Here is a 25,519-nt window from a genome sequence, read left to right on the forward strand (position 1 = left end):
GAAAATACTGCAAGCATCCAGAAATAAACAATTCAAGTATAGTGGCACCACAGTCAGGATAACACAGCAGCTTCTACATTAGAGGACCCAAGGGCTTGGAATATGAGATTCCAAAGAGCAGTGAGATTGCAACGAAGAATTATCTACACAACAAAACTGAATATAATCCTTCAGTGGTCATTCAATGAAATATAGGATTTTCAGGCATTTGTGATGAAAAGCTTAGAGCTGAATGGAAAATTTGATTTTCAAATACAGGACTCAGAAGAAGCATAAGGAGGTAATCAGCAAAGTGATATCATAAGGAATTTAATGGGATTTATCAGTTTACATTCTACATGGAAGAATTATACTTGTAATTCATTAAAACTTTCTCATTATTATGTCAGTTAGAAGGAGTATGTATATATATACAAAGGATATTGGTTTGAGTTGAATGTGAATGGATAATATTTTTAAAAATGATGAAATTAAGGGATGAGAGAAGAATGTGCTGGGAGAAAGGGGAAGGGAGAAGTGGAATACTGTAGATTATTTGTCATTAAAAAAAACGTAAAAGTTTTTACAGTGGAGGTAAAGAGAAGGGTGAGTGAGTGAACCTTATTTCATCAGAATTGGCTCAGAGAGGAAATAACATAGACACTCAATAGGACATAGAAATCTATCTTACCCTGCATGAAAATAGGAGAGGAATGGAATAAGGGATCACGGGAAGGTGATGAGAAAGAGGGCATATTGGAGGAGGAAATGGTCAATAGCAAAACACTTTTGAGGAGGGACAGAGTGAAAGGAGAGAGAAAATAAATAGGGGGAAATACAATTAGGAATAGTAATTGTAAAAAAGACTTTTGAAGCAAGTTTCTCTGATAAGGCCTTGTTTCTCAAACACAGAACTGAGTCAAATTTATAAAAAATAAGTCATAACCAATTGATAAAATATGATCAAAAGATATGATCTATGTCCAAAGGACTATAAATTCATGCATATCCTTTGACTTAACACCACCACTACCAAAAGAGATTTTTTTAAAAAAGGAAAATGACCTATATGTACAAAAATATTTAAAGTGGCTCTTCTCAGGACAAAAAATTGGAAATTAAGGGGATGCCCATCAATTGGGGAATGGTTGAGTAAATTGTGGTATGTATCTGTAATGGAATATTATTATTCTATGGTAAATGATGAACAAGATGCTCTTAGAAAAAAAACTTGGAAAGTCCTCCATGAACTCAAGCAAAGTGAAATGTACTGTACACAAAATAATACCACTATTCTGGTATGACCAGCTTTGCTATTCTCAGCAATACAACGATCCACGATCCACAATGATCCACAACTACTCTGAAAGACTTATGAGGAAAAATCTTATCCATACTCAGAGAAGGAACTGATTGTGTCTGAATACAGACTGAAGCATTTTCTCTCCCTCTTTCCCTCCCTTCCCCACCTCTCTTTTTCTCTCACTCTCTGTATCTTTTTTTTTTCTCTCTCTAAACTTTGTTTTTCTTGAGGGTTTTTTTCCCCCATTAGGGTAGGAGAGTGATGTTTTTCTTTTACATCATGACTTATGGAAATGTATTGCATAACTTCGCATGTGGTTTCTTAATTAGGGGTGAGAATAAGGGAGAGAACCTGGAACTCAAAATTTTAAAAAGAAATGTAAAAAAAAAATGTTTTAAATGTAACTGGGGAAATATTAAATAAGTAAAATTTTAAAAAATGAATGTAGAAAACTAAAATACTATTGAAAATTTTTCAAAAATCATCTAGAGAGAAATTATTGAGGTTGTTAGAGGAATACCAGTCTATATGAGGAAATTGGATGGATGAGAAAAAATTATTGATGCTGTTTAGAGGATAACCAGTCTCATTTCCATCTCTTCTAGCTGACTTTGTCCTACAATGGATGGATATTGGCTTATCATCAGAATTTCTTCTAGTGCTTGTGAACCTGGTCAAATTTAATAGCTGTTACCTAGATGAATATATTGCTTCAATGGTTCGGTAAGATAACAATTTGAATGTTTTTGTTGCCATTCTTTTGATAATTTGGGGATGGCTTTTCCCTCTCTGTCTTTCTTGGTTGAGTGAATTCTAGTCTAGGGAGGGATGTTGGTGGAGCCCCAGAGATCAGTGGGGGAAATACAGGCATGTACTTCCTATTTACCTAAATATTTAAAAGGTAACTGGGGATAGTAGTTTTAGTGATGGTGTTCTGGTCCCATCTATGCAGAATAAGCTACTACTGAAAGCTGGCTGAATAATTTCTTTTTCCTGCGAAAAATATTCTGGTAACAACATGGTTTTTTCTTCCAATAGCATGATCTGTTTGCTCTGCATTCGTACTGCATCTTCTGTGGACATAGAGGTCAGTAACTCTGCTCTTTATTTTTTTCTGATTAACTATATTGGACAGAACAGGCCTTGGGCATTTAGAATTTTTTCATTGCTAAGTTTTGAATCAGATCAGGCTACTTTAGCAGTGTGAGAGTGAAAGTTGATAAAACAGGCCTGGTAGACTAGAAAACAGCTTAAAGAATATTTGGAAATCATTAAGTTAATCATATGTATTGTATTATATTCTTTCCATTCTCCTGGGAGAGAAGGTGTACAATGATCTTATCTTCACTAATTTTCTTCTTGGATCCTCCTTCTGCCACAGGTCTCCTTGCAAGTCCTAGATGCTGTTGTATGTTATAATTGCCTTCCCTCGGAGAGCCTCCCTGTGTTTATTATCACACTATGCCGGACCATTAATGTCAAAGAGCTCTGTGAACCTTGCTGGAAGGTTGGAATTTTTAAAGCTTTTTTTTCTGGGAAAAATTTCTTCCCTAGGAAAAAATAGTAAGCCAGGCACATGGATTGAGGGTGGGATAAGGGCCATCTTGTCTTAAGTGAGCTTCACTCTGGATCTTTATGGGAGCCACATAACAACCTATTTAATGGAAATTGAATATCATTTTGCCAGTCTGAGGAACTGAGTTTAGTGTATTATTCCCAAGTTTTGAGACTCTTGCTGCCTCTCTATCTTTAGGATGAAAATAAAAACAAGGTTTTGATAAGTAACTTAAAATTTACATATACCAGCTAATTTTTATTGCAATGGTTTTTTGCAAGGTTAGGAAAGAAGGAAGCACTTTTGAGGTCCCAGAAATATATACTAGTTATTTAAAAATCCTTTCAGCTTATACTAAAAAGGAATATATTGTACTCTACAGCTTATGCGCAATCTTTTGGGAACCCATTTGGGCCACAGTGCCATATGCAACATGTGTCGTATCATGGAGGACAGGTACGTAAAGTCTTATCTTATGGGGTTGATACTAAAGAAAAATGAGAAACCAATGGTGATAACATTTAAATAAATGAAAACATAGTTATTAAAGGCACATCAGTGTTAAAAAACTCACTGATGTTAGTGCTATTTTGGTTTGTTTTATAAGTTGCGTCTTCACTTGTATACGGCATTCAAGATTTCTTTCTTTCTCTTGTTCAGTGATTAGCATATTTATTTCTTTTTACTCATGATTCCCAGAGTTCTCTTATTTCCTTTTTCACCTATAACGGCATAACTTCTAGTCTTTATTTTTGGTCTTCATTTTTATGTTCATTCTTCCTTACCACTGTCATCTCCCACTCCTTTCTCTGGTCTTAGCTTCTGTTCTTAAGAATTCCATGTGATCATTGGAAAGAGGGTTGTTAATGGCACTTAGAGGAAACATAACACTAAACTCTCTACTATATGTTTTATACCTCTATTATAATTATGTTCTGTGCTTGGAAAATGGTTTTAGAGCCTACATGGAAGATGCCCCTTTGCTGAGAGGAGCAGTATTCTTTGTTGGGATGGCTCTTTGGGGAGCTCACAGACTATATTCACTCAAGAACTCACCTACATCAGTGTTGCCTTCTTTTTATGAGGTAAAGTGTTTCTCATGATTATAGAAATAAGGGCTTATATTTGCTTAGTCTTTCCTGTATGCCATACCTCTCTGTTCAAAAGTAAAAAAGTTTTAGAGAGTCAACATCATGGTGTCTGAGGCAATATCTTTACATGCTTGCTTTAATTAATTAATGTTGTTTTAAAATATGATGAATCTTGTTTTGATAGAGAAAAATAGCTAAACAATTTCATAACTTTTTTGCATAATTCCAAAATTACTTTATAAAACTGTAAGGCTAATTTACAACATTAATTTGTTAATTCATTAGCATGCGTGCCTGTTTTCCTACAGCTGAATCGGGCAGTTAGGTGATTAAAATGGATAGAGTACTAAACTTGAAGTTAGAAATATCTGAGGTCAAATCTGACCTCAGACCCTTACTAGGTATGTGACCTTGGGCAATAAATTTACCCCTTATTAACCTCAATTCCTTATTTGTGAAATGGGAATATATTGGAGAAAGAAATGACAAACTGCTCCAAAATCTCTGCTAACAAAGTCCATGGGATTTCAGAGAGTCAAATCTTGTTGAACGGCAAGAAATATCCTATAGTCTCTCCAACATTAAATATTTCCCTGTTTTATCACATTTGCCAATTTGAGGCAGATTTGAAGTGGGGTGAAATTTCAGGATTGTTTAAATTTTAATTGCTCTGATTTTTAGTAATTTTGGATTTTTTTTCAGATAGTTGTTGATAGTTTGTGTTTCCTCTCGTGAAAATTATATACTTTGATCACTTCCTGTTGGAGAATAATGACTCTTAGATCTTTTCATTTTGTGATTTTGTGTCAATTCCCTAAAGATTTAGATGTCAGATTTTTATCTGAAATGTTTGATTTTTCCCTAATCCATTTTTTCTTCCAGTTACATTGATTTTATTTATGCAAAACTCTTTTTATATAATCATTATTAGGTTCTATAATTCTTTTCTTTTTTTATTAAAACTTTTTGTTTTAAAAACATATGCATAGATAATTTTCAACATTAATCCTTGCAAAACCTTGTATTCTAATTTTTTCCCTCCCTTCCCCTCTCCCCTCCCCATTCCGCCCTCCCCCCCAAGATGGCAAGTAATCGATATATGTTAAACATGTGCAATTCTTCTCTACATATTTCTGCAATTATAATGTTGCACAAGAAAAATTAAATCAAAAAGGAAAAAATGAAAACAACCACCAAAATGTAAGCAAATAACAACAAAAAAAGTGAAAATTATATGTTGTGATCCACTCAGTCCCCACAGTCCTCTCTCTAGGTGCAGATGGCTCTTTTCATCACAAGACCATTGGAACTGACCTGAATCACTTCGCTTTTGAAAAGAGCCACATCTGTCAGAATTGATCATCTGTTCTATAGTTCTTTTTCTTTATTTTATCCTTTCTTGGTTTGAGTATTAGAACTTGTCTTTTTTTTATCTTTTCTTTTTATCCTTTTTTAAAAATATAATAATAGCTTTTTATTTTTCCAAATACATGGCAAAGATAGTTTTCAACATTCACCCCTGCAAAACCTTGTGTTCCAATTATTTTCCTCCCCCCCTCCACCTCCCCAGATGGCAAGCAATCATTGGATTGGATTGGATAGGTTAAATGTGTTCAATAACTTATCTTTCTCATGATGAAGTCTGTCTGATAAGGTGCTTTTTTTACTTATGAAAAGACCATACATAGGGTGAGAATTAATTTTTTAATTGCTTAATTAGCTCACTTTTTTGTAATCAACAAAAGATGATAAATTTTACTTAAACTTCTCTCTTTATTTTCCCTAATTACTTTTATTTTTGTCTTTTTAATATCAAAATTACTTACAAGTATATCCTCTTACTGAATCTGATCATGTAACCAAGATAAATGAAAGCAAAATTCAACTATATTCCAATGTTATAATCAACATTTCTCAAGCATGGTTGTTTAGTTCTTTACCAAGAGGAATGAGTTGTTTTTCTTATATCTTCATCTCTTCTTCTCTTAAAATTCCTTATTTTACCTTATAAGTGTGCTTAAGAACCAGTTCCTACACTACTATTTACATGAATTATTTCCTGCTCCCCTCTCCATTTATTATGTAGTTATTTTATATGTACTTTATTCCTCTCTTAAGAGACTTTCACTTTTTGTTCTTGTAGATCTCTAATATCTCACATATAGGAAGGAGGTGCTTAGCCAATATTTGACTTGACTGACTGACTTTTTATCTGGGACAAAATTGGTCTCTATAGTTAACCTTAGTTCATCAGCAACTTAGCATTATTTTCATTTATACTATTGTAGTCTTCATGTATCTCTGAATTATTCTATTATTCATTACTTATGACATAATATTCTGTGTGTATATGTGTGTATGAATGATCAGAGTTTGTACATTTATTTCCCAATTGAAATGTACCCCCTTTGTTTCCCGTTTTTTCCTATCACAAAAAACTTATATTACTATTTTGTTATATATGGGACCTTTTTTTTTTTTTTTTTTTTTTTTTGTTATTGATCTTTTTTGGGATAAATACCCAGCAGTGGGATGATTAAACCTACATTCTGATTTAGCAACTTTTCTTAAATAATTCCAAATCGTTTGCCAGAATAGTTGGACCATTTCACAGAGATGAATCACCAGTAGTATATTATTAATGTGTCTATTTCCCTCTAGTCCATCCAAAATTTATTATTGTCTTTTTAAAAAATTATATTCTATTTGAGCAAAAACTTAAATTGTTTTAATTTATATTTTTATTATTAGTGCTTTGAAGCAATTGTTCACATGACTAATATTTTTCATTTTCTTTTGAGAACTTTTTGATCATATCTTTTGATATTTAATGAAGAAAAGCTGTTGGTTTTAATATATTTGTGTTAGTTTCCTATAGATCTTGGGCTTTCTTCAGAAGTTTTGATGTGAAGTTTATTTTTAATCAATCAGTAGTTTATTTTCTTATTCTAATTACATTGATTTTATGTAAAACCCCCTTTTAAAATTTTTGTTATCAAAATTACTTGTTTTGTTTGTTACAATTAACCTTCTTCATTTGGTCATGAATTCTTTCTCATTCATTTACCTCATCTTGCCTCCTGCATCACAAGAAGCAGCTTGGTATAGAGGATGAAAGTTGGCCTTGCAGCCAAAAAAAGCTGGGTTGAAGTCCCCACTCTGAGGCTTATTGACTATGTGACCCTGTAAATGTCTTTGGAGCTCTTAGTACTCCAGGCACCTCTAAAGCAGCAAACTGCAGAAGGAAGGTTGGTGTTTCCTTCTCTGAAAGTTCCTGTGCTGGGGCAATACAGATCCTGTCCCTCTCCCTGGTAGAGAAAAAGGGCTTTTTCTTCTGTGACCTCTAACTGTTTTACATGACTTAGGTACCAACATTTTCTCACATTGTTTGTGATCATAGTCACAATGCTGCCTTTAAGTTCCTGTTGTGTTTTATAGCTTTCAGAGTACTTAAACATACATCATCTTCCCTTGATCTTCACAAGAGCCCATTAGAGGAAGATCTAGTAGCTACCACTCTCATTTTCTGATAAAGATTCTAAGGTTCCCAGAGATTGAGTAATGTTTCCCAAATTATAGCCTTGATGGTAGCAGGATGAACACTGGAAGCCAGGCTCTAAGTCTTGGTCACATTCTTTCCATTGAATTGTTTGTTAGGAAGATATGGGGGAGAATCTGTAGTTTGCTCAAGATTTCAGCTGTCCCTGATTCTCTTTGCATGTGGGTTTTGGGATACTGCTGGCCTCCCAGAATCCAGAGCAGAATCCATTTCTTTGTGAAGTGACTATTACTGATAACAACTGCCTTTTCCCCCATTTTGATTAAGGTTTCAAAACTAGATTCTGTTCTGAAAATGAACTCATTTGCAGTATAGGCATTCAATTAGCATCTTCTTTGTGGCAGAAACATTGAATAAAAAAGTGTACAAGAGGGACAGCTAGATGGTGCAGTGGATAGAGCACCAGCCTTGAAATCAGGAGGACCTAAGTTCAAATCTGGCCTCAGACACTTAACACTTCCTAACTGTGTGACCCTGGGCAAGTTAAGCCTAATTGTCTCAGCAAAACAAAAACAAACAAAAAAAAGAATAGTACAAGGTTCTGGGCTCAGCTCTGGGGACATATATACAAAGAAAATGAAACAAACTTTAATTTCAAGAAATTTTAATTCTGTAAGGGGAATGAAAGAAAGATGTACTTATACAACGATATAGAATAAGTAAAAAGCAAAGCAATTGTCAAGGATGAGCACTAGCAATGGGGTAAAGGGGAAGGGACTGCAGAAAGGCTTCATTTAGAAAATGTTGCTTGACCTAGGTTTGGAAGGAAGAAAAAGATTTTCAGAGTTGGAAGTGAGAAGGAACTGAGGCATGGGAGATAGTTAGTTTAAGGACATGGAAACAAAAGATGGCCTCCCATGTGTGAAAAAACAAGCAGAAGACTTGTTCAGTTAGACCACAGAGTGTGAGAAAGGGACTAATGCAAAATGAAGGTGAAAAGATAGGATGAGGCTAAATTGTAAAAGACTTTAGCTTTAAGCTAAACAAGAGTTTATAGTTTATCCTAGAAACAATAGTGTACCACTAGAGTTTAAGTAGGGAACTGATATAGTCATATTTGTGCTTAAGGAAAATCACAGCTACTATGTGGAGAATAGATTAGAGGGAGGAGAGACTTGAGAAGGGGAAGTAAATTAGGAAGTTATATTATAGTAGGCAAAAGATGATGAAGGCCTGAACTAAGGTGATGTCTGTGTAAGAAGTGATAAAGAGCATGTGTAAGAGATTAGAGGTAGAAATGGCAAGATTTGGTAACTGGTTGGATATGTGGAGTGAGAAGGAATGAAGAGTCAAGGATTATAATAAGGTCACAAACTTGGGAGACCAGAAAAATAGTGTTGCTATTAAAAATAGGGAAGTTTGGGAAAAGAGGTGGGTTTTATGGGAAAGATTATGAGTTCTGTTTTGGACATTTTGAATTTTAGCTGTCTTTGAGATAGCCTTTGAAACAGCCAATAAACATTTAGGATTGTGGGACTAAAACTCAGACTAGGGCTGAATGTATAAGTCTGTGAGTCAACTGCATGGAGGGGATACTTAAATCTATGGAAGCTGATGACATCACTAAGGAAAAAAGTATAGAGAGAAAAGAGAAGAGGGTCCAGGAACACTCCCATTAGGATAGGGGTTATGACCAAGCAAAAGAAGACTTAGAAGGTATAATGAGACGAGTAGCTGGAGAACCAGGAGAGAGGATCCAGGAGAGAAGCATGGTAACAGTGCCATATGCACTCAAAGATTAGGACTGAATAAAGACTGTTAGACTTCATAAATAAGAAATTGTTGGTAACTTGGGGAAAAGTAGTTTCAGTTAAGCTAAGAGCCAGATTATAAAGGGTTGAGGAGTAAGTGGAAGGAGAGAAAGGAAAGATAGTAAATGTTGATAGCTATTTCTAGGAGTTTGAGAAAGGGAAGAAAGCTACAATTAAGGTGATAGTAAGGTCTAGAAGTCTTTTAAGGATTGGGGAATCACATATATTTAAAAGTACTAAGTAGGGAAGAAACCAGTAGATAGGGGGTTTAATTTTAGAGAGGGAATGATTGCCAGGATAATCTGTTGGAGAAGATAAGAGGGAATAGGATGAAGGATATATACATATAGAGGGGTGAGCCTTGGCAAAGAGAAGGGCTACCCATTATCTATGTGGACAAATGGAAACAAGAGGAAAGAAAGAGAGTGGAGGATAATGTCCAGGAGTTTTTAGTTTAAATGTTTAATGAGTTGTGAGTTGTCCCTTCTCAAGTGTCTGGCCCCCATGATTCCAAGGTTATGATAACTTTCAGGAGCCTCAGGCCAGTGACCTAGAAACTGCTGATTTTGGAACATTCAATATGAAATTGTTTTCTAGGCCATGACTTGTCCCAATGAAGTGGTATCATATGAGATTGTCCTGTCTGTAACCAGACTTGTGAAGAAGTACAGAAAGGAGCTACAAGCTGTCACATGGGACATTCTTCTAAAGATTATTGAGCGACTTCTACAGCAATTGCAGGTGAGTACAGAGGGAAAATTTCAGCCAAAGTAACCAGTGTTACTTTGTTCTAGTAGACATGCTAATTTGTATCCATCCACAAGAGTGAGTTTTATCCCTTTGGCTAACTATAGTTGAGATTTCTTTTTCTCTTCTTGTTCAGTTTCTGGAGATTCTTTAGAAACTGATTCCAGAACCTGTAATAGATACTCTTTTATTTACTTCCAATGAGGACAAATCCTAAACTTTTGAGAGTGAGTTTAAATTTTGGAAGCCACCATCATTTAGAGTTCAGTGAATTAAGTGGAAAATTTATATTGGGAAATGCTTTTTTTTTTTTTTTTTTTGACCAAAAAATGAATTGTAAAAAAAATATTGTTTAGAAAAAAGGGGACCAATCCATTATTAACTGGACTTGAAATTGAATTCTATCCTGGGTAATTTGACATTATAATAGGCAAGAGAATTAGTCTAACAGCTACATTTTACATGTGGGAAAACAGACTTTGCATGGTTAAAGAAATTACCTGGTATCAGACAAGAACTGGAGAGCCAAGCTTTGCATGCTGCTCTTCTGACTAAGTCAAACATTCTGTCTACTATCTTAAAGATCTACAAAGTAATAAAACTGGCATTTTTGTTTCTTTTCTTTTTTTTTTTTCATTAAAACTTTTTATTTACAAAGCATATGCATGGGTAATTTTTCCAACATTGATCCTTGCATTACCTTTTGTTGCAGATTTCCCCTCCTTCTCCCAACCCCCTCCCCAACTGGCAGGTAGTCCAATACATGTTAAATATGTTGAAATACATGTTAGATCCAATATATGTATAAAATATTTATACAATTATCTTGTTGCACAAGAAAAATCAGATTAAGAAGGAAGAAAAAGAAAAACAGAAAGAAAACAACATGCAAGCAAATAACAACAGAGAGAGAGAATGCTATGTTGTGTTCCACATTCTGTTCCCATGGTTCTCTGGATGTAGATGACTCTCTTCATCACTGCACAAGTGGAACTGGTTTGAATCATCTCAATATTGAGGAGAGCCATGTCCATCAGAAGTGATTGTTGTATAGTCTTGTTGTTGCCGTGTATAGTGATCTCCTGGTTCTGCTTATTTCATTTAGCATCAGTTCATGTAAGCCTCTCCAGGCCTCTCTGAAATCATCCTGCTGGCAATTTCTTACAGAACAATAATATTCCATAGCATTCATATACCATAACTTATTCAGCCATTCTCCAACTGATGGGTATCTACTCAGTTTCCAGTTTCTTGCCACTACAAAAAGGGCTGCCACAAACATTTTTGCACATGTGGGTCCCTTTCCTTCCTTTAAGTTCTCATTGGATATAAGTCCAGTAGTAACACTGCTGGATCAAAGGATATGCACAGTTTGATAACTTTTTGAGCATAATTCCAAATTGTTCTCCAGAATGGTGGATCCATTCATAGTTCCACCAACAATATATCAGTGTCCCAGTAAAACTGGTATTTTTGTAAAATTCAGAAATTAACTCTGAAGGTCACTACTAGAAAAGAGCCCAGGCCTGGTCTGAGCAAAGTTTGCTTTATTGCAATAAATGTGCAGCCTCCCAAGGGGAGTACTGTGAAAGGGACCATACTCATTGACACATATAGAAGTCCTAGGTTTGAAATAAGGGTTTGAAAAAGAAATGGATAAAAGTAGTTACATTAATTTATAATCATACTTGTAATTTAAAACTTCATACTTTTAGTTCAATGGTTACACAGGATTTAATGTTTAAATGAGAAGGAGCTTAATGAACAGACAAAACAGCTCTGCTGGCCTCGGGGTTGTTACATGTAACAACTGATACGGTTGTAATAGTAACACTGTATGCTGTATACAAGTAATTCTGATAATGAAGTGCTTTTTGACTTGAGGAAAGGATTTAGGTAACATATCCAAAGAAGCTCGATCTCACCTACTTGATGGCTGGTTCTTGCTTAGATGCCTTAGCAGTATTTGTTTGTTGCTACTTAGTGTAAGTTGGCTATTCCCTTACTGTTCTAAAGGAGACTGTGTATGAAATCCCCTGCCCAAGTGTGGAAGAATGGCTGTTGAGAAGATACTTATGTTTTAAGTGGTATAGTACCTTAGTATTCTCTTCTCCCTCTCTTTCCCTTGTTGCTAGCTTAATCGTCTTCTTCGATTGTCCTGTAATGTAGGGGAAACATAAAACAGAGGAGGTAATGCCTCTACTATTATTCCCAAGCACTGCATTAGTGCCTAAGCCATGAGAGAAAGGGAAGAGGGACATGCAGTTGGTGTCAGGGCTAAACTTGGTCTGTGCAGCATAAAAGTTCAGCAGTCCTGGACCAATAGAAAAGATCTTATCTTAATGACACATAAACCATTTGACAATTTTGTATTACAGAGTATAGAGAGCCAAGAGCTCAAAACTATTGTTCATGATTTGTTGACTACTGTGGAAGAGCTCTGTGATCAGAATGAATTCCATGGCTCAGAGGAAAGATTCTTTGAACTTGTTGAGAGATGTGCTGATCAGCGACCTGTAAGAACCTTTTCTTCAAATTCCTCTTTTTTGGCCCTCTTTCCCCAATCTCTTTTTTCCCCTGGAGCCTTTTCTTTTATGAAGAATGTATACTTTGGGGGAGGAGGAAGATGGTAGGAGCCCCAAATGGGTGGGATGAAGATAGGTAAATGAGGGCAATTTGATGTGAGGTCCCATCTCTGAAGAGCTAATTACCAGGAAGGTCAGAAATCATGTTGTTTTGGCTCCCTGATTTTTTGCACCCAAATTTTGCAAGATTTATGTTCCACTGGGGAATTATACCAGCATTTCTGTGAAACTCAATTATCATATGTTAGTCGAAGGGCACTGCGGTAGCCTAAACCATCAATTTGCTCCCACCTGTGCGGAGGAAGTTGAAGGGGCAGGTTCTGAGATTTTGTTGCTACCCTGGAGCTCCTGCCTTTATAAAGCACATCTGCTTCCCACACTGCATTCAGCATTTTTTCCAGAAAAATACAACTTGAGACCAAGATTTTTACATACTTTTTTCCTCTTAAATTTTCATTGCTGGCACTTCACTGCCTTTGCTCTCAATGAGTCATAGGTGGTGGTGATTGTCAAGAGGTTAATCTAACCTAGCAAATTTGTGTAATTGTCCAGATCAGCAATAAGGGGACATATTTATTTGAAAGCTGCTTCTAAAAGAGGAAAAAGTTTTGATGGTTGAAGCAATTTTGTTAATACATAAGTTTCCTTCTTTTTGACAGGAATCCTCCCTTTTAAACTTAATAACGTATAGAGCTCAGTCAATTCATCCTGCTAAGGATGGCTGGATTCATAATTTACAGTTACTAATGGAGAGATTCTTCAGGTAGGTAAAATCTTCACAGTTGTTTTCAGAACTTACCTATTTAAATCCCTGAATTTTAGATCTTAGAAATAGAGAATGACAACATTCATTTTAAATGCCTGGCCTCAAGATGTTTCTGCTGAATATGGTTTTTATGAATTTTTAACAGGAAGCTTTTTTTTTTTTCTTTAACAAATAAAGATTTGGTTTTCAAGTGGTCAGATTTCATTTACAAAACTATTGCATTAATTTTAGACACTCAGAGATAATCATGTTTTTAAAACTGCCAGAACACATTTCTCTTCTGTTAAATTTGGATTCCCAATTCAGCAGTTGGAAATCTGTCTGTAGAATATAGTCATAATATTATGATCAGAATTTAATCCTTTCTAATATGGATGATCTGAAAATTGACCAAGGCCTTTACTTTGCTGGCTCCTTTTCAGTGTTTTCATGCTCAAGTATATTATGGAATTCTTGAGGTGTAGAATGTGAATATTCACACATACTGCTATATATGAGTATGAGAAAGGTGGGAACATCTGCTCTGTTGTTTTTGTCTTCCAGTAAACTTCATTCCTTTGCACTTGCTTTTCCCTTCAGGAATGAGACCCGCAGTGCTGTGCGCATTAAAGTACTGGATGTTTTGTCCTTTGTTCTGAGCATTAACAGCCAGTTTTATGAGGTGTGTATTTTATGAGTGTTCCTGGGGAAGCTCAGGACAGGGTGTAAGAACAGAGACGGTGCGTGGGGATGAGAACATGCTGAGTGCAGGCTGCTTATGATTCGTCCTTCATTCTTGAGGAAGACTGATGATATCATGGGGTGTTGGCTTGACTTTTGAGTGAATTGGATTTAAGTGAGGCAGAACTCATACTGTTGCCAGCTTCATTTTCTCCTCTAGAATTATCAGTGTTCAGTGATAAGACATAAGTCAAGATGACTAGTGATCCTTGGGATTCAATGGGTGAACTTGGCCTTTTTAAATTACGATCTTTTCTAGGCTTGGCCAAAGAAAATATGTCAAGGATAACTTGGTGCTATAGTGGTTAGAGCACTGGGCCTGGAGTCAGGCCTGCCTCAGATACTTACTAGCTATGTGATCCCAGACAAGTCATTTTACCTGTCTGCCTCAGTTTCATCATCTATAAAACGGGGATGATAATAATAGCACCAATTTTTCAGGGCTGTTCTGAGTATCATGAGAGATAGTATTTGTAAATCACTTGGCACTGTGTTTGCCACATAGTAGATACTATATAAATGTTAGCTATTATTATTAAGTTTATCCCTAACCACTGAGGGCCCTTTTCTGCAGATTCCAGTTTTATTCTACTCAGGCATACTCGGGTTAGGTGATGTCCTTGCCCTTGTAAAGTTACTGTATCTTTGTGATAACTAACGCTTTTCTTTATAGGGATTTACAATTTAGACTTTGTAATACATTTGCTTTAAAAGTCTTCTTCTTGAAATCTGGTAAAAGAAGGATGTAGACGGTTTTAATCTTTTTTTGGTCTATCTAAACTGGAGGTTTGGATGCTTATCCTTCCTTTTGCATCACACGTCTGTCTGGTGATTAAAAAGTTGTTCCCCATGCCCTCTAATGAAATCTGGTAGATATATCAGGGCGCTTGTAAAGAGTATCATGGGAAATAGTGGTGGCACGTCTGGCTTTGCAAGTTGTGCCCTTTGTAGGTCTTTAGGTTATTCTCTTTGGGTAAATACCATTCTTTTTTTTTGTCTGTCTTTTGGCATCATTCTCTTAAATCCTGATTTTCTTTACAAAGAAAAGACTGGGAATATTTGTCTGATTCTATAAGTTGATTTTTAGCTTTTTAAAGTCTTGAATAAATGATGTTTCTAAATGAGATCTGATAAACTAATGCCACACACAGTAGTAGACATTGCTTATAACTATATTTTTTCTTGTCATAGGAGGAACTGATTAACATGGTAGTCATCTCACAACTAGCTCACATTCCTGAGGATAAAGACCACCAAGTCCGAAAACTAGCTACTCAGCTGCTGGTGGACCTGGCAGAATGCTGTCATACTCATCACTTTAACAGTTTGCTGGATATCATTGAAAAGGTAGGATCTTCTCAAAATTGGAGATATTACTTAGGCACAAATTATGCCTGAGGCAAACTTCTGACACAGACATTGCTCCAAGTCCAAGCAGTGAATGCATATATGCCTATGCATCCTTTGAAGCCTCTGTCTTAATTGACATGAAAATCTTGAACATTTATTGAAGTGAGAGAAACCAACTTTTTTTTTTAAAGGACAAGGGAAGACTGATCTAATCTGCTTGATAAGTAGGAGCACAGGTTTGAGAAATACTGAAGTAATAGTTGTGAGTTCAGTATTAAAAATATGTATATTTTTAATAGGTAATTGCACGTTCACTTTCTCCTCCTCCTGAATTGGAAGACCGGGACTTAGCTTCATATTCAGCTTCCTTAGAAGATGTGAAAACTGCTGTACTTGGTCTTCTGGTTATCCTTCAGGTGAGTTCTTTAGAACAAGGCTTCTTAAATTTTAAGCTTCTTAAACTTCAAGAAAAACTCCCTTTTCCCTGAAACATTTTTACATGGCCTGAGGTATTTAGGTATATAAAATTGGTATACGAATCAAACATTTTTTGATAATACATCTTTTTTTTTTCTTTTTTTTTCTTATAGCTTTTTATTTACAAATATATGTATAGGTAATTTTTCAGCATTGACAGTTGCAAATCCTTTTGTTCCAACTTTTTCCCTCCTTCCCCCCACCCCTTCCCCCAGATGGCAGGTTGACCAATACATGTTAAATATGTTAAAGTGTGATGGCCGCGTATTTAAAATCAGCTGGAGTCAGGAATTCAGGTTAAGGGAAAATCTTTGATTTTTATTCTCTGGAGGTAAATAAGGATTGGAGGTGAAGGGGGATTGGAAGTGAGGGGGGATCACGATAGCAATGTGAGCAGTTGCGACAAGACGCCAGCCAGCAGTCTCTCTCTGCCTCTCTTCCTGCCCCTCTGCCTCCACCCACCCAAATCGTCATTTCCTATACAACACATCAGGACTTGCACAAAGAGTGGGTGGGAGTCATTCTTTCTCCAAGCATATATATTAATAGAGTATGGTCCAATTACTATTTAGCCTCATATGCTTGGGACCTCAGTGCATCAACTCGAGCTTCAGCCCATTACATTAAAGTGTAAGTTAAATACAATATATGTATACATGTCCAAACAGTTATTTTGCTGTATAAAAAGAGTCAGACTTTGAAGTAGTGTACAATTAGCTTGTGAAGGAAATCCAAAATGCAGGCAGACAAAAATAGAGGCTTTGGGAATTCTATGTAGTGGTTCATAGTCATCTCTCAGAGTTCTTTTCCTGGGTGTAGCTGGTTCAGTTCATTACTATTCTATTGGAACTGATTTGATTCATCTCATTGTTGAAGATGGCCACGTCCATCAGAATTGATCATGATATAGTCTTGTTGTTGAAGTAAATAATGATCTTCTGGTCCTGCTCATTTCATTCAGCATCAGTTCATGTAAGTCTCTCCAGGTCTTTCTGAAATCATCCTGCTGGTTATTTCTTACAGAACAACAATATTCCATAATATTCATATACCACAATTTATTCAGCCATTTTCCAATTGATGGGCATCCACTCAGGTTCCAGTTTCTGGCCACTACAAAGAAGGCTGCCACGAACATTCTTGCACATACAGGTCCCTTTCCCTTTTTAAAAATCTCTTTGGGATATAAGCCCAGTAGTAACACTGCTGGGTCAAAGGGTATGCACAGTTTGATAGCTTTTTGAGCATAGTTCCAAATTGCTCTCCAGAATGGCTGGATGTATTCACAATATTGATAATACATCTTAAATTTGTTTACTATAATTTTGGAGGGTATGCATAATTTTTCCACTTATTAAAGATGAAAGCACATTTGTATACTAATGAGATGGATGTGCTTGTTTATTTTTACATAAAGAATTAAATCTTAGTAGAATATTTGATACTTTTTATTGTTGCCGAATTTTTTGTGATCCCCACATTCAATTACATGACTCCCGCAAGGGGTTGTGACCTGCAAGAAGCTTTGCTCTAGAAAGAGAGCTTTAGAAATTTCATCCATTCTTTTCTGGAAAAAGTTTTCTGATTTGAATCTGACTTCTCCAGTCAGGATTTCAATCTCTGTGATTACCTTCCCTCTGAAGATGTCTGTGAAGGTGAATGCATCTCAGTAAGCCTGTATCTGTTCTGTTAAAATTCTCTGTTATAATTCTCTATCTATATTCCAGTGACTGTTTAGGTTATTCTCTAGGTGGCCCATGACTTAGCTTCTTAATGACTACCAAACACTTGTTCTCCAGTTCTACAGTACAGAATAAGCTATTCTGATTTTCTGAGTAGTCCTCTTAATACTAAGTTACTGTTCAGAGATTACCAATTTTCTAAGAATTAGACAAGACAAGTATTTTCTTCTTTTTCTTTCATTCTTTCTTTTTTTTTTTTTTTTTAAAGTGAGGCAATTGGGGTTAAATGACTTTTGCCCAATGTCATACACCTAGTAAGTATTAAGTGTCTGAGGCTGGATTTGAACTTTGGTCCTTCTGAGTCCAGGACCAACACTATCCAATGTGCCATCTAGCTGCCTGCAGTATTTACTTCTTAACATACTGTGTCCTTCCATGTTCAGAAAGGATTTCAAGATCAATGTTTTGAAGATTAGTTTTCATCATTTCTAACATCAATTAATAGTAACTAATATGGAAAGTTGTTAAGATTAATGAAAAATGAGGGGCAACTAGAGGGCACAGTGGATAGAGCACCTGCCCTGAAGTCAGGAGGACCTTAGTTCAAATCTGGCCTCAGACACTTAACACTGCTTAGCTGTGTGACCCTGGGCAAGTCACTTAACCTCAACTGCCTCAGCAAAAAATAAAAAATAAAAAGATTACAAAAATGCTTTATGTGGACCTCATTTGAGCCTCATTACAACCTTAAGAGGTAAATACTCTAATCAGATAAATTAGCTGATAAGAATAGAGTAGAGTTTAAATGATGTGCCATGATCACAGAGCTTCATAAATTTGGAGGCAAAATTTGTACACAGGTCATAAGAGTCCAAGATGTTTATGATGCCAGACCCCCACATGTCCAAAATTGAGCTGCTTTCTCTTTAAAACTCCTGCCTCTGACCTCACAATTTCTAGACACTGCTATTCACTCAAGCTTTTGTATTTGAAACTTTGGTGTTATTTTTGAATTTTATTTCTCTTTTTTCCTCAAAACCAATTAACCAAGTCTTCTTGATTTTGCCTCAACATGATATGTTGCTTTTATTCTCACTATTACATGCTTTCATAATTGCCTGTTAGACTTGTTACAATAGCCTTTTCATCTGTTCTCCACCTCTACTTTTTATCTCCACCAGTTTATTTTTCTTCTTACCTTTGAATAATTGAGCTTCCATGAACTGCCCATTTCACTCATCTACTTAATACCTTTAAATGGTTCCTTAACTTATATGGAGTAAACGTTTGAATGCTTTAGTTTGGAATTCAAGACTTTCTATGAGTGCTGTCTACTAGCTATATTTTTTTTCTCTAAAAGAAAATTTAAAACTTAACAAACACTAACTAAAGGGAGCATTTCCATATACATTATAGAAGAAGAGGAAGGGATCATATATGATCATACATGATATTGCGATACATGAAATTGCGAATCTCTGTTTATGGAGGATTTACTTTTCTTTTCAGTATATGATAATTTCACCATGTAATTTTCAAAGCTTTTCTCCTTGTCTACCTTTCTTCTGTTCTCTTATTTAATTTTTAAAAATGTCCTTACCCTCTCTTCTTCCCATCTCTTCCCTTACTGGGAAAAAAATAAAACAACAACAAAAAAATCTGCTAATAAATATATACAGTCAAGCAAAACATTAGCTGTATCCATATAGCTATAGCTGTGTCCTTCTGCATATTGAGGCTATTATCTTAAGAAGGCTTCATCACTGGCACTGTGGAATTATGATTGGTTGTCACATGATCAAAGTTCGTAAGTCTCTCCAGGTTGTTTTCTTTTTTTCTTTTCTTTTCTTTTTCTTTTTTTCTGCTGAGGCAATTGGGGTCATCCAGGGTCACACAGCTAGGAAGTGTTAAGTCAGTTTTGAACTCAGGTCTCTGACTCTGACTTTAGAGTCTGACCCTTATGACCCTGACTTCAGGGCTGGTACTCTACTGTGCTACCTCGCTACCCTACTGCTTTTTTTTTTTTTTTCAAATAAAGCTTTTCATTTTCAAAACATATGCATAGTCTTCAATATTCACCCTTGCAGAACTTTGTGTCCCAAATTTTTTCTCCCTCCCTTCCTCCCATTTCTTCTATACATATTTCCACAATTATCATGCTGCTTAAGAAAAAGCAGATCAAAAAGGAAAAAACGAGAAAGAAAACAAAATGCAAGCAAAAAATAACCAAAAAAAAAAAAAAAATGAAAATACTGTGTTGTGATCCACAGTCATTCCCCACAGTCCTCTCTCTGAGTGCAGATAGCTCTCTCTATTACATTTCTTTTCTTTTTGTAAGGCAGTCAGGGTTAAATGACTAGTGCCCAGGGTCATACAACTAGTAAGTATCAAGTATCTGATCAGATTTGAACTCAGATCCTTGTATTTCTGGGGCTGGTGCTTTACAGTACCACTCTAGGTTGTTTTTCTTGACATTACTCACTACCTATCTCCCCAAGTTATTGTGAAGAAGGGGCTGGGTAAGTCTTAAAATATTATTTGATTTTTGTTATTGTTTTTCTATCCATATTTCAAACTATTTGTCTCTATATACACTGTTCTTTCCTAATAAGACTTTTTATTTTATAATGTTTCCTTAAGTTTGGAATTCCCTTCCCATCATGATCCTACCTTCATCAAATGCAGAAAGGCAGAAATAGTAAATGCTTCCTTTTCAGATCACAATGCAAAAAAAAATATATTCAATAAAGGAACAGAGAAAGATAGACTAAAAACTAATTGGAAATCAAATAATCTAATCCAAAAAAAATGAGTGGGTCAAACAACAATTCACAGAAACAATCCATAATTTTATCCAAGAAAATGACAATAAGACAACATACCAAAACTTATGGGATGCAGTTAACACAGTTCTTAGGGAAAATTTTATAACTCTGAATAACTACATGAATAAAATAGAGAAAGAGATCAGTGAATTGGGCATGCAATTAAAAATGCTAGAAAAAGAACAAATTAAAAAACCCCAATACTAAATTAGAAATTCTGAAACTCAAAGGAAAGATTACTAAAACTGGAACTAAGAAAACCATTGAACTAATAGATAAAACTGAGAGTTGATTTTATGAAAAAACCAACAACATAGATAAGCCTTTGGTTAATTTGATTAGAAAAAAGGAAAAAAGAAAATCACCAGCATCAAAAATGTGAAGGATGAATTTACCACCAATGAAAAAGAAATTGAAGCAATAATTAGGAGCTATTTTGTCTTTCCTTATGGCAACAACTGTGACAATCTAACCAAATGGATGAATATTTACAAAAATATAAATTGTCCAGATTAACAGACGAAGAAATAAATTATTTAAATAATCCCATTTTTGAAAAAGAAATTGAAAAAGCCATTAATGAACTCTCTAAAGAAAAAATCTCCAGGACCAGATGGATTCACAAGTGAATTCTATCAAATATTTAAAGAACAATTAATTCCAATACTATGTAAACTGTTTGGAAAAATACATAAAGAAGGAGTACTGCCAAGTTCCTTCTATGACACAAATATGGCATTGATACCTAAAGCAAGAAGAGCTAAAATGAAGAAAATTATAGACCAATCTCCCTAATTAATATTGATATAAAATTTTAAATGAAATATTAGCAAAGAGATTACAGCAGCTTATCAGCAGGATAATACACTATGACCAAGTAAAATTTATGCCAGGGATGCAGGGCTAGTTCAATATCAGGAAAACTATTAAATCACTATATCAAAAACAAAACCAGCAGAAATCATAAGATAATTTCAATAGATGGAGAAAAAGTTTTTGACAAAATACAGCACCCATTCCTATCAAAAACACTAGAGACTGTAGGGATAAAAGGAGCTTTCCTTAAAATAAAGTTATCTATCAAAAACCACTAGCAAGCATTGTTTCTAATGGAGAGAAGCTAGATGCATTCCCAGTAAGATCAGGGGTAAAACAAGGATGCCCATTAATTATCACCACTATTATTCAATATTGTACTAGAAATGTTGGCTTTAGCAATAAGAAAAGAAAAAGAAATTAAAGGAAATAGAATAGACAATGAAGAGATAAAACTATCACTCTTTGTAGATGATATACTTAGAGAATCCTAGAAAATCATCCAAAAACTTACTCAAAACAATTCACAGCTTTAGCAAAGTTGCAGGATATAAAATAAAACCATACCAATCATCAGCATTTCTGTATATTACTGACAAAGTCCATCAGCAAGAGATAGAAAGAGAAATTCTACAATCCCTCCCTTTAGGGAGTGTCACAACTGTCAGAATGGATATGACTTAAGGAGCTTGTTAAATTCCTATCCATCTCAACTCAACTGTAACCTGCTTCCTCTAGGAAGCTTTTTATGGTTCTTTAAAATGAGAATGATCTTTCTTTCCCCAGACTTTTATTCAGTTTCAGATTTTTTTTTTTCCTCCCAGGAAACTTCTATTAAGCTCGCTCTGTCAGGTAAAGGTGTTATGCTAGGGATACAAATGCAGAAATAAATGCACATCTTTGCCTTCAGGAAGCTAACATGCTACTACAGAAAGACTGTGCCATACAAATGGGTGTTGTATAAAGTAAGGAGTGTTAGGAGTCAAAGGACAGAGTATCTAAAAAAAAATTGAAGAAAGTGAGCATGCTTTCAGTTGCAGGGGATCAGTAAAGGAGTCCCAAGTGAGATGGTACCAGAACTGAGCTTTGAAGGAAATTAAAGCTTCTGAAGGGGAGAATTGAAGAGAAAATGCATTCTAGATTATGTAGCCTCTAGTAATACATAGAGATAGATGATGAAATGCTAAGATTAGGGAACAACTAATTAGGGTTAGAGTATATAGTATAGGGGTAGGTATTTAAAGGGAAGGAATGTGAAATAAATCTGAACAGAGTAGATTAGAGTCAGATTTTGAAGGATTTTTAAATTCTAGGTTAAAGAATTTGTATTTTATCTTAGAGGCAATATGGAACCACAAAGGATTTTTTATAGCAGCACAGTGACATGGTCTAATCCATGCCTTAGGAAGTTAATTTTGGCAGTAATGGGAAGGATGAATTAGGATAGTGGAGACTGGAGAGACTCAAGGCAATGAGAGCAATTAGAAGTTTATTATACTACTTCAGATGAGAGGTGATAAGGGCCTTAAAATAGTAGTAAAGTGGATATGAGAGAAACAGATGGTTGTGAAGAATAATGTGGAAGTAGAATGCAAACTTGGCAATGACTTGGATGTCAGATGGGGCTAGTGAAGGAAGAATGAAGGATAACTTGAGAAGTTTCAAGTCTGTATGACTAAGAGAATGTAGTGTCATTAACAGAAATGGAAGTTGGGAGAAGGGCAGGTTTTCTCAGAAGGTATGTTTTGTATGTTGTCAAATTTAAGGCTTTGGCAGAATATATTCAAGTGAAGATTTCTAGTAGGCAGTTGGAGACAGGTTGTGAGACATAAATTCAGGAAAGAGATGAGAGCTGGAGCTATGAATCTGGAAGCAATCTGTAGAAAGAGGATACTTGAGTCCATAGGAGCAAATGAGAAAAAGAGGGCAGAGAAATAAGGGAAGAGGTCTACAGACAAGGGTGTGAGGATATTTAGGGGATAGGAAATGATGATGATGATTCAGCAAGAGAAATGAGAAAATGAACAGTCAGATGGAAGAAAATTATGAGAAATTGGTGCTGCAGAAGCCAGGTGAGAAAAAGATGAGTAATGTTGAACACTACACAAAGGTCAGAGGAGGTAGCAATTATGAGCTTTGTGGGAGTAGTTTTTGAGAGTGGTGGGTTGGAAATGGATTATGAAGGGTTTAAAAGTGAATGGATAGGGTGAGGGTGGGGGAGTAGAAATAGCCAATAGAGACTCTTCCTATGAGTTGAGCAGTGAAAGAAAGAGATAGTTTAGAATTAAGGGCTTGGGGGAAATGTACTTTTGTATCAGTTACAGTGTTTGTGTATATCTATAGATTTTGTGGTTATTAACTCTGTGGGGGCAGGAATTGTGCCTTATCTAAATTTTTTATCTTCCCCAGAGATCACAACTTTCTACATTATAACAAGTGCTTAATAATGTTTGTGAAAATGAATATATTCTTTTTGGTATGAATTAATAGTTCATGAAATTTAACTGGAAGACAGACATACTTTATTGCTCAGCAAAAGTAGGCTCATATTTTCACAGATTTTAGTGCAGAGATTCTTGAATTTTCTTAAACTTTTTTTTTATCTTCCCTAGAGACTATCACAACATTCTACATGTATAGCAAGTACTTAATAACATTTGTGAAATGAATGTATTCTTTTTGGTATGAATTAATAATTCATAAAATTTAATTGGAAGATATCTATATTTTATTCCTCATCAAAAGCAGAATCATATCTCGGATTCTAATAGAGATTCTCAAACTTTCTTATTTCAAGATGGCTTAATGTCCAAGTAATTTTTTTTTTTACCTAACAGTTCTGTTTATTAGGTCCAAACAACTTAACAAATACTATATCCTAACAACTTAGTAGCCATTTGGAAAAAAGTACACATAATTTGAAAGAAAAAATAATTGTTTTATTTTGTTTTTAAATCAAAATTATGTACTAATGCAATATGTATGCCTATTGGGCACTGCACAGCTTCTCAAAGCTGAGAATCAGACTGGACATTGCCACCTTCATTTCTTATTCTGCATTGTTTTGTGTGTGCAGAACTTGCTTTTTTAAATTTTTTTTATCATAGCACCCAACAAAAAGAAAACCAAGATTCAACAAAGATATGTCAACAAGAAAATTTGAGAAATTACTTACATAACAGAAAGTACAAGTAAACAAAAACATGTCTCAGACATTTGAGAACAGAACCCGTAAGAATATAGTGGAACTTAATATTGAAATCATGCATTGCCTCAGGCCTGAGTCTCCTACAGAAACAAATGTTAATTTGTTATGTTTCTCTTGAAAATTTAAAGTATCCCATGATGCCCTGAAGTTCTAGTGAATGGATTTGTGGTAACAGGATGACTGGGACCAGAGAGATGAATGGTTCAAGAATCCTTTGTCCCACCAGCATAATGGGCAGAAAAAAAAAAAAGAATTTCACTAATGTAATTTCTCTTCTGTCATTGCTTCCACAAATTGGCATCCCAAATGAATATTTTTGGGCTCTACCCTGGTTCCTTTTTGGTGAAAACAGATGACTCTTTTTACTGTTCTACTAACTAACTGTTATATTAATCTTCTGCAGACCAAACTCTATACCTTGCCGGCCAGTCATGCCTCCAGAGTGTATGAGATGCTGGTCAATCACATTCAGCTGCATTATAAGCACATGTATAGGCTTCCAATAGCCAGCAGCATCAGGCTTAAGGTATGAATTGACCTCGTGGAGTTAGCAGTGGAGTCCTAATGGGGGACTGAAAGCCTTAGATGAATTAGAAAATGTCTGATACCCAATTTTGTAGCAAATGAAGCAAACCACAAAAATGGTTGAGTGTTCAAAGATGTAAGTCCGTTTAGGACCTGTAATGTGGAGTAGGGGAAAGTTTCAAATGGTTTTCTCCTCCATGTGCCTTTCCTACTAATTGCTGTTTGCTATCTCCAATCCCATAACTAAAACTACATATAGATGGTGATTGCAGAGCATATTCTTCATCAGCCTGATATTCCCCTTCATGGGAATGTTTCTGGTGTATCTGTTGCACCTGGCAGCTGATTCTCGTTGTGGTAGAGAGAGTGAGTCTGGAGGAGAGGAGATCTCTGGGGTGTGCAGTCCTTAGCTTGTAATGGCTGGTTTTTATTTTTTAGTAGGTCATTGCTGAGGCTCTGTCAGTCGAGGGAGGGTAGGAAAGGAAACTATAATCAAAGGCTTTCAAAGTTTCTCTGGTCATGAAGCATCCCTCCCTGTGATGGGTGCTGGCATGTCTGGAAGTACTGGTTAGCATGATAG

The 25,519-nt window shown here is 35.5% G+C and overlaps 1 protein-coding gene across 11 annotated transcripts in view; it reads left to right on the forward strand.

The window, feature by feature from the left end:
- TSC2 (TSC complex subunit 2) overlaps positions 1-25,519 on the forward strand; it is a 59,945-nt gene that overhangs the window by 6,614 nt on the left and 27,812 nt on the right. For 7 of the 11 annotated variants that reach the window (XM_031945837.1, XM_031945843.1, XM_031945840.1 and 4 more), the window contains exons 6-17: positions 1,888-2,005; positions 2,321-2,369; positions 2,664-2,789; positions 3,220-3,293; positions 3,796-3,922; positions 9,836-9,979; positions 12,364-12,501; positions 13,230-13,333; positions 13,880-13,997; positions 15,248-15,403; positions 15,706-15,822; positions 24,818-24,940. In XM_031945837.1, coding sequence (XP_031801697.1) covers positions 1,888-2,005; positions 2,321-2,369; positions 2,664-2,789; positions 3,220-3,293; positions 3,796-3,922; positions 9,836-9,979; positions 12,364-12,501; positions 13,230-13,333; positions 13,880-13,997; positions 15,248-15,403; positions 15,706-15,822; positions 24,818-24,940 — 1,394 coding nt within the window. The remainder of the gene's footprint in view (positions 1-1,887; positions 2,006-2,320; positions 2,370-2,663; positions 2,790-3,219; positions 3,294-3,795; positions 3,923-9,835; positions 9,980-12,363; positions 12,502-13,229; positions 13,334-13,879; positions 13,998-15,247; positions 15,404-15,705; positions 15,823-24,817; positions 24,941-25,519) is intronic. The other 4 variants (XM_031945841.1, XM_031945842.1, XM_031945846.1 and 1 more) reach the window with 1 other exon arrangement.

Source organism: Sarcophilus harrisii, chromosome 1 (assembly GCF_902635505.1).
Source record: "Sarcophilus harrisii chromosome 1, mSarHar1.11, whole genome shotgun sequence".
Classification (NCBI taxonomy): Eukaryota; Metazoa; Chordata; class Mammalia; order Dasyuromorphia; family Dasyuridae; genus Sarcophilus; species Sarcophilus harrisii.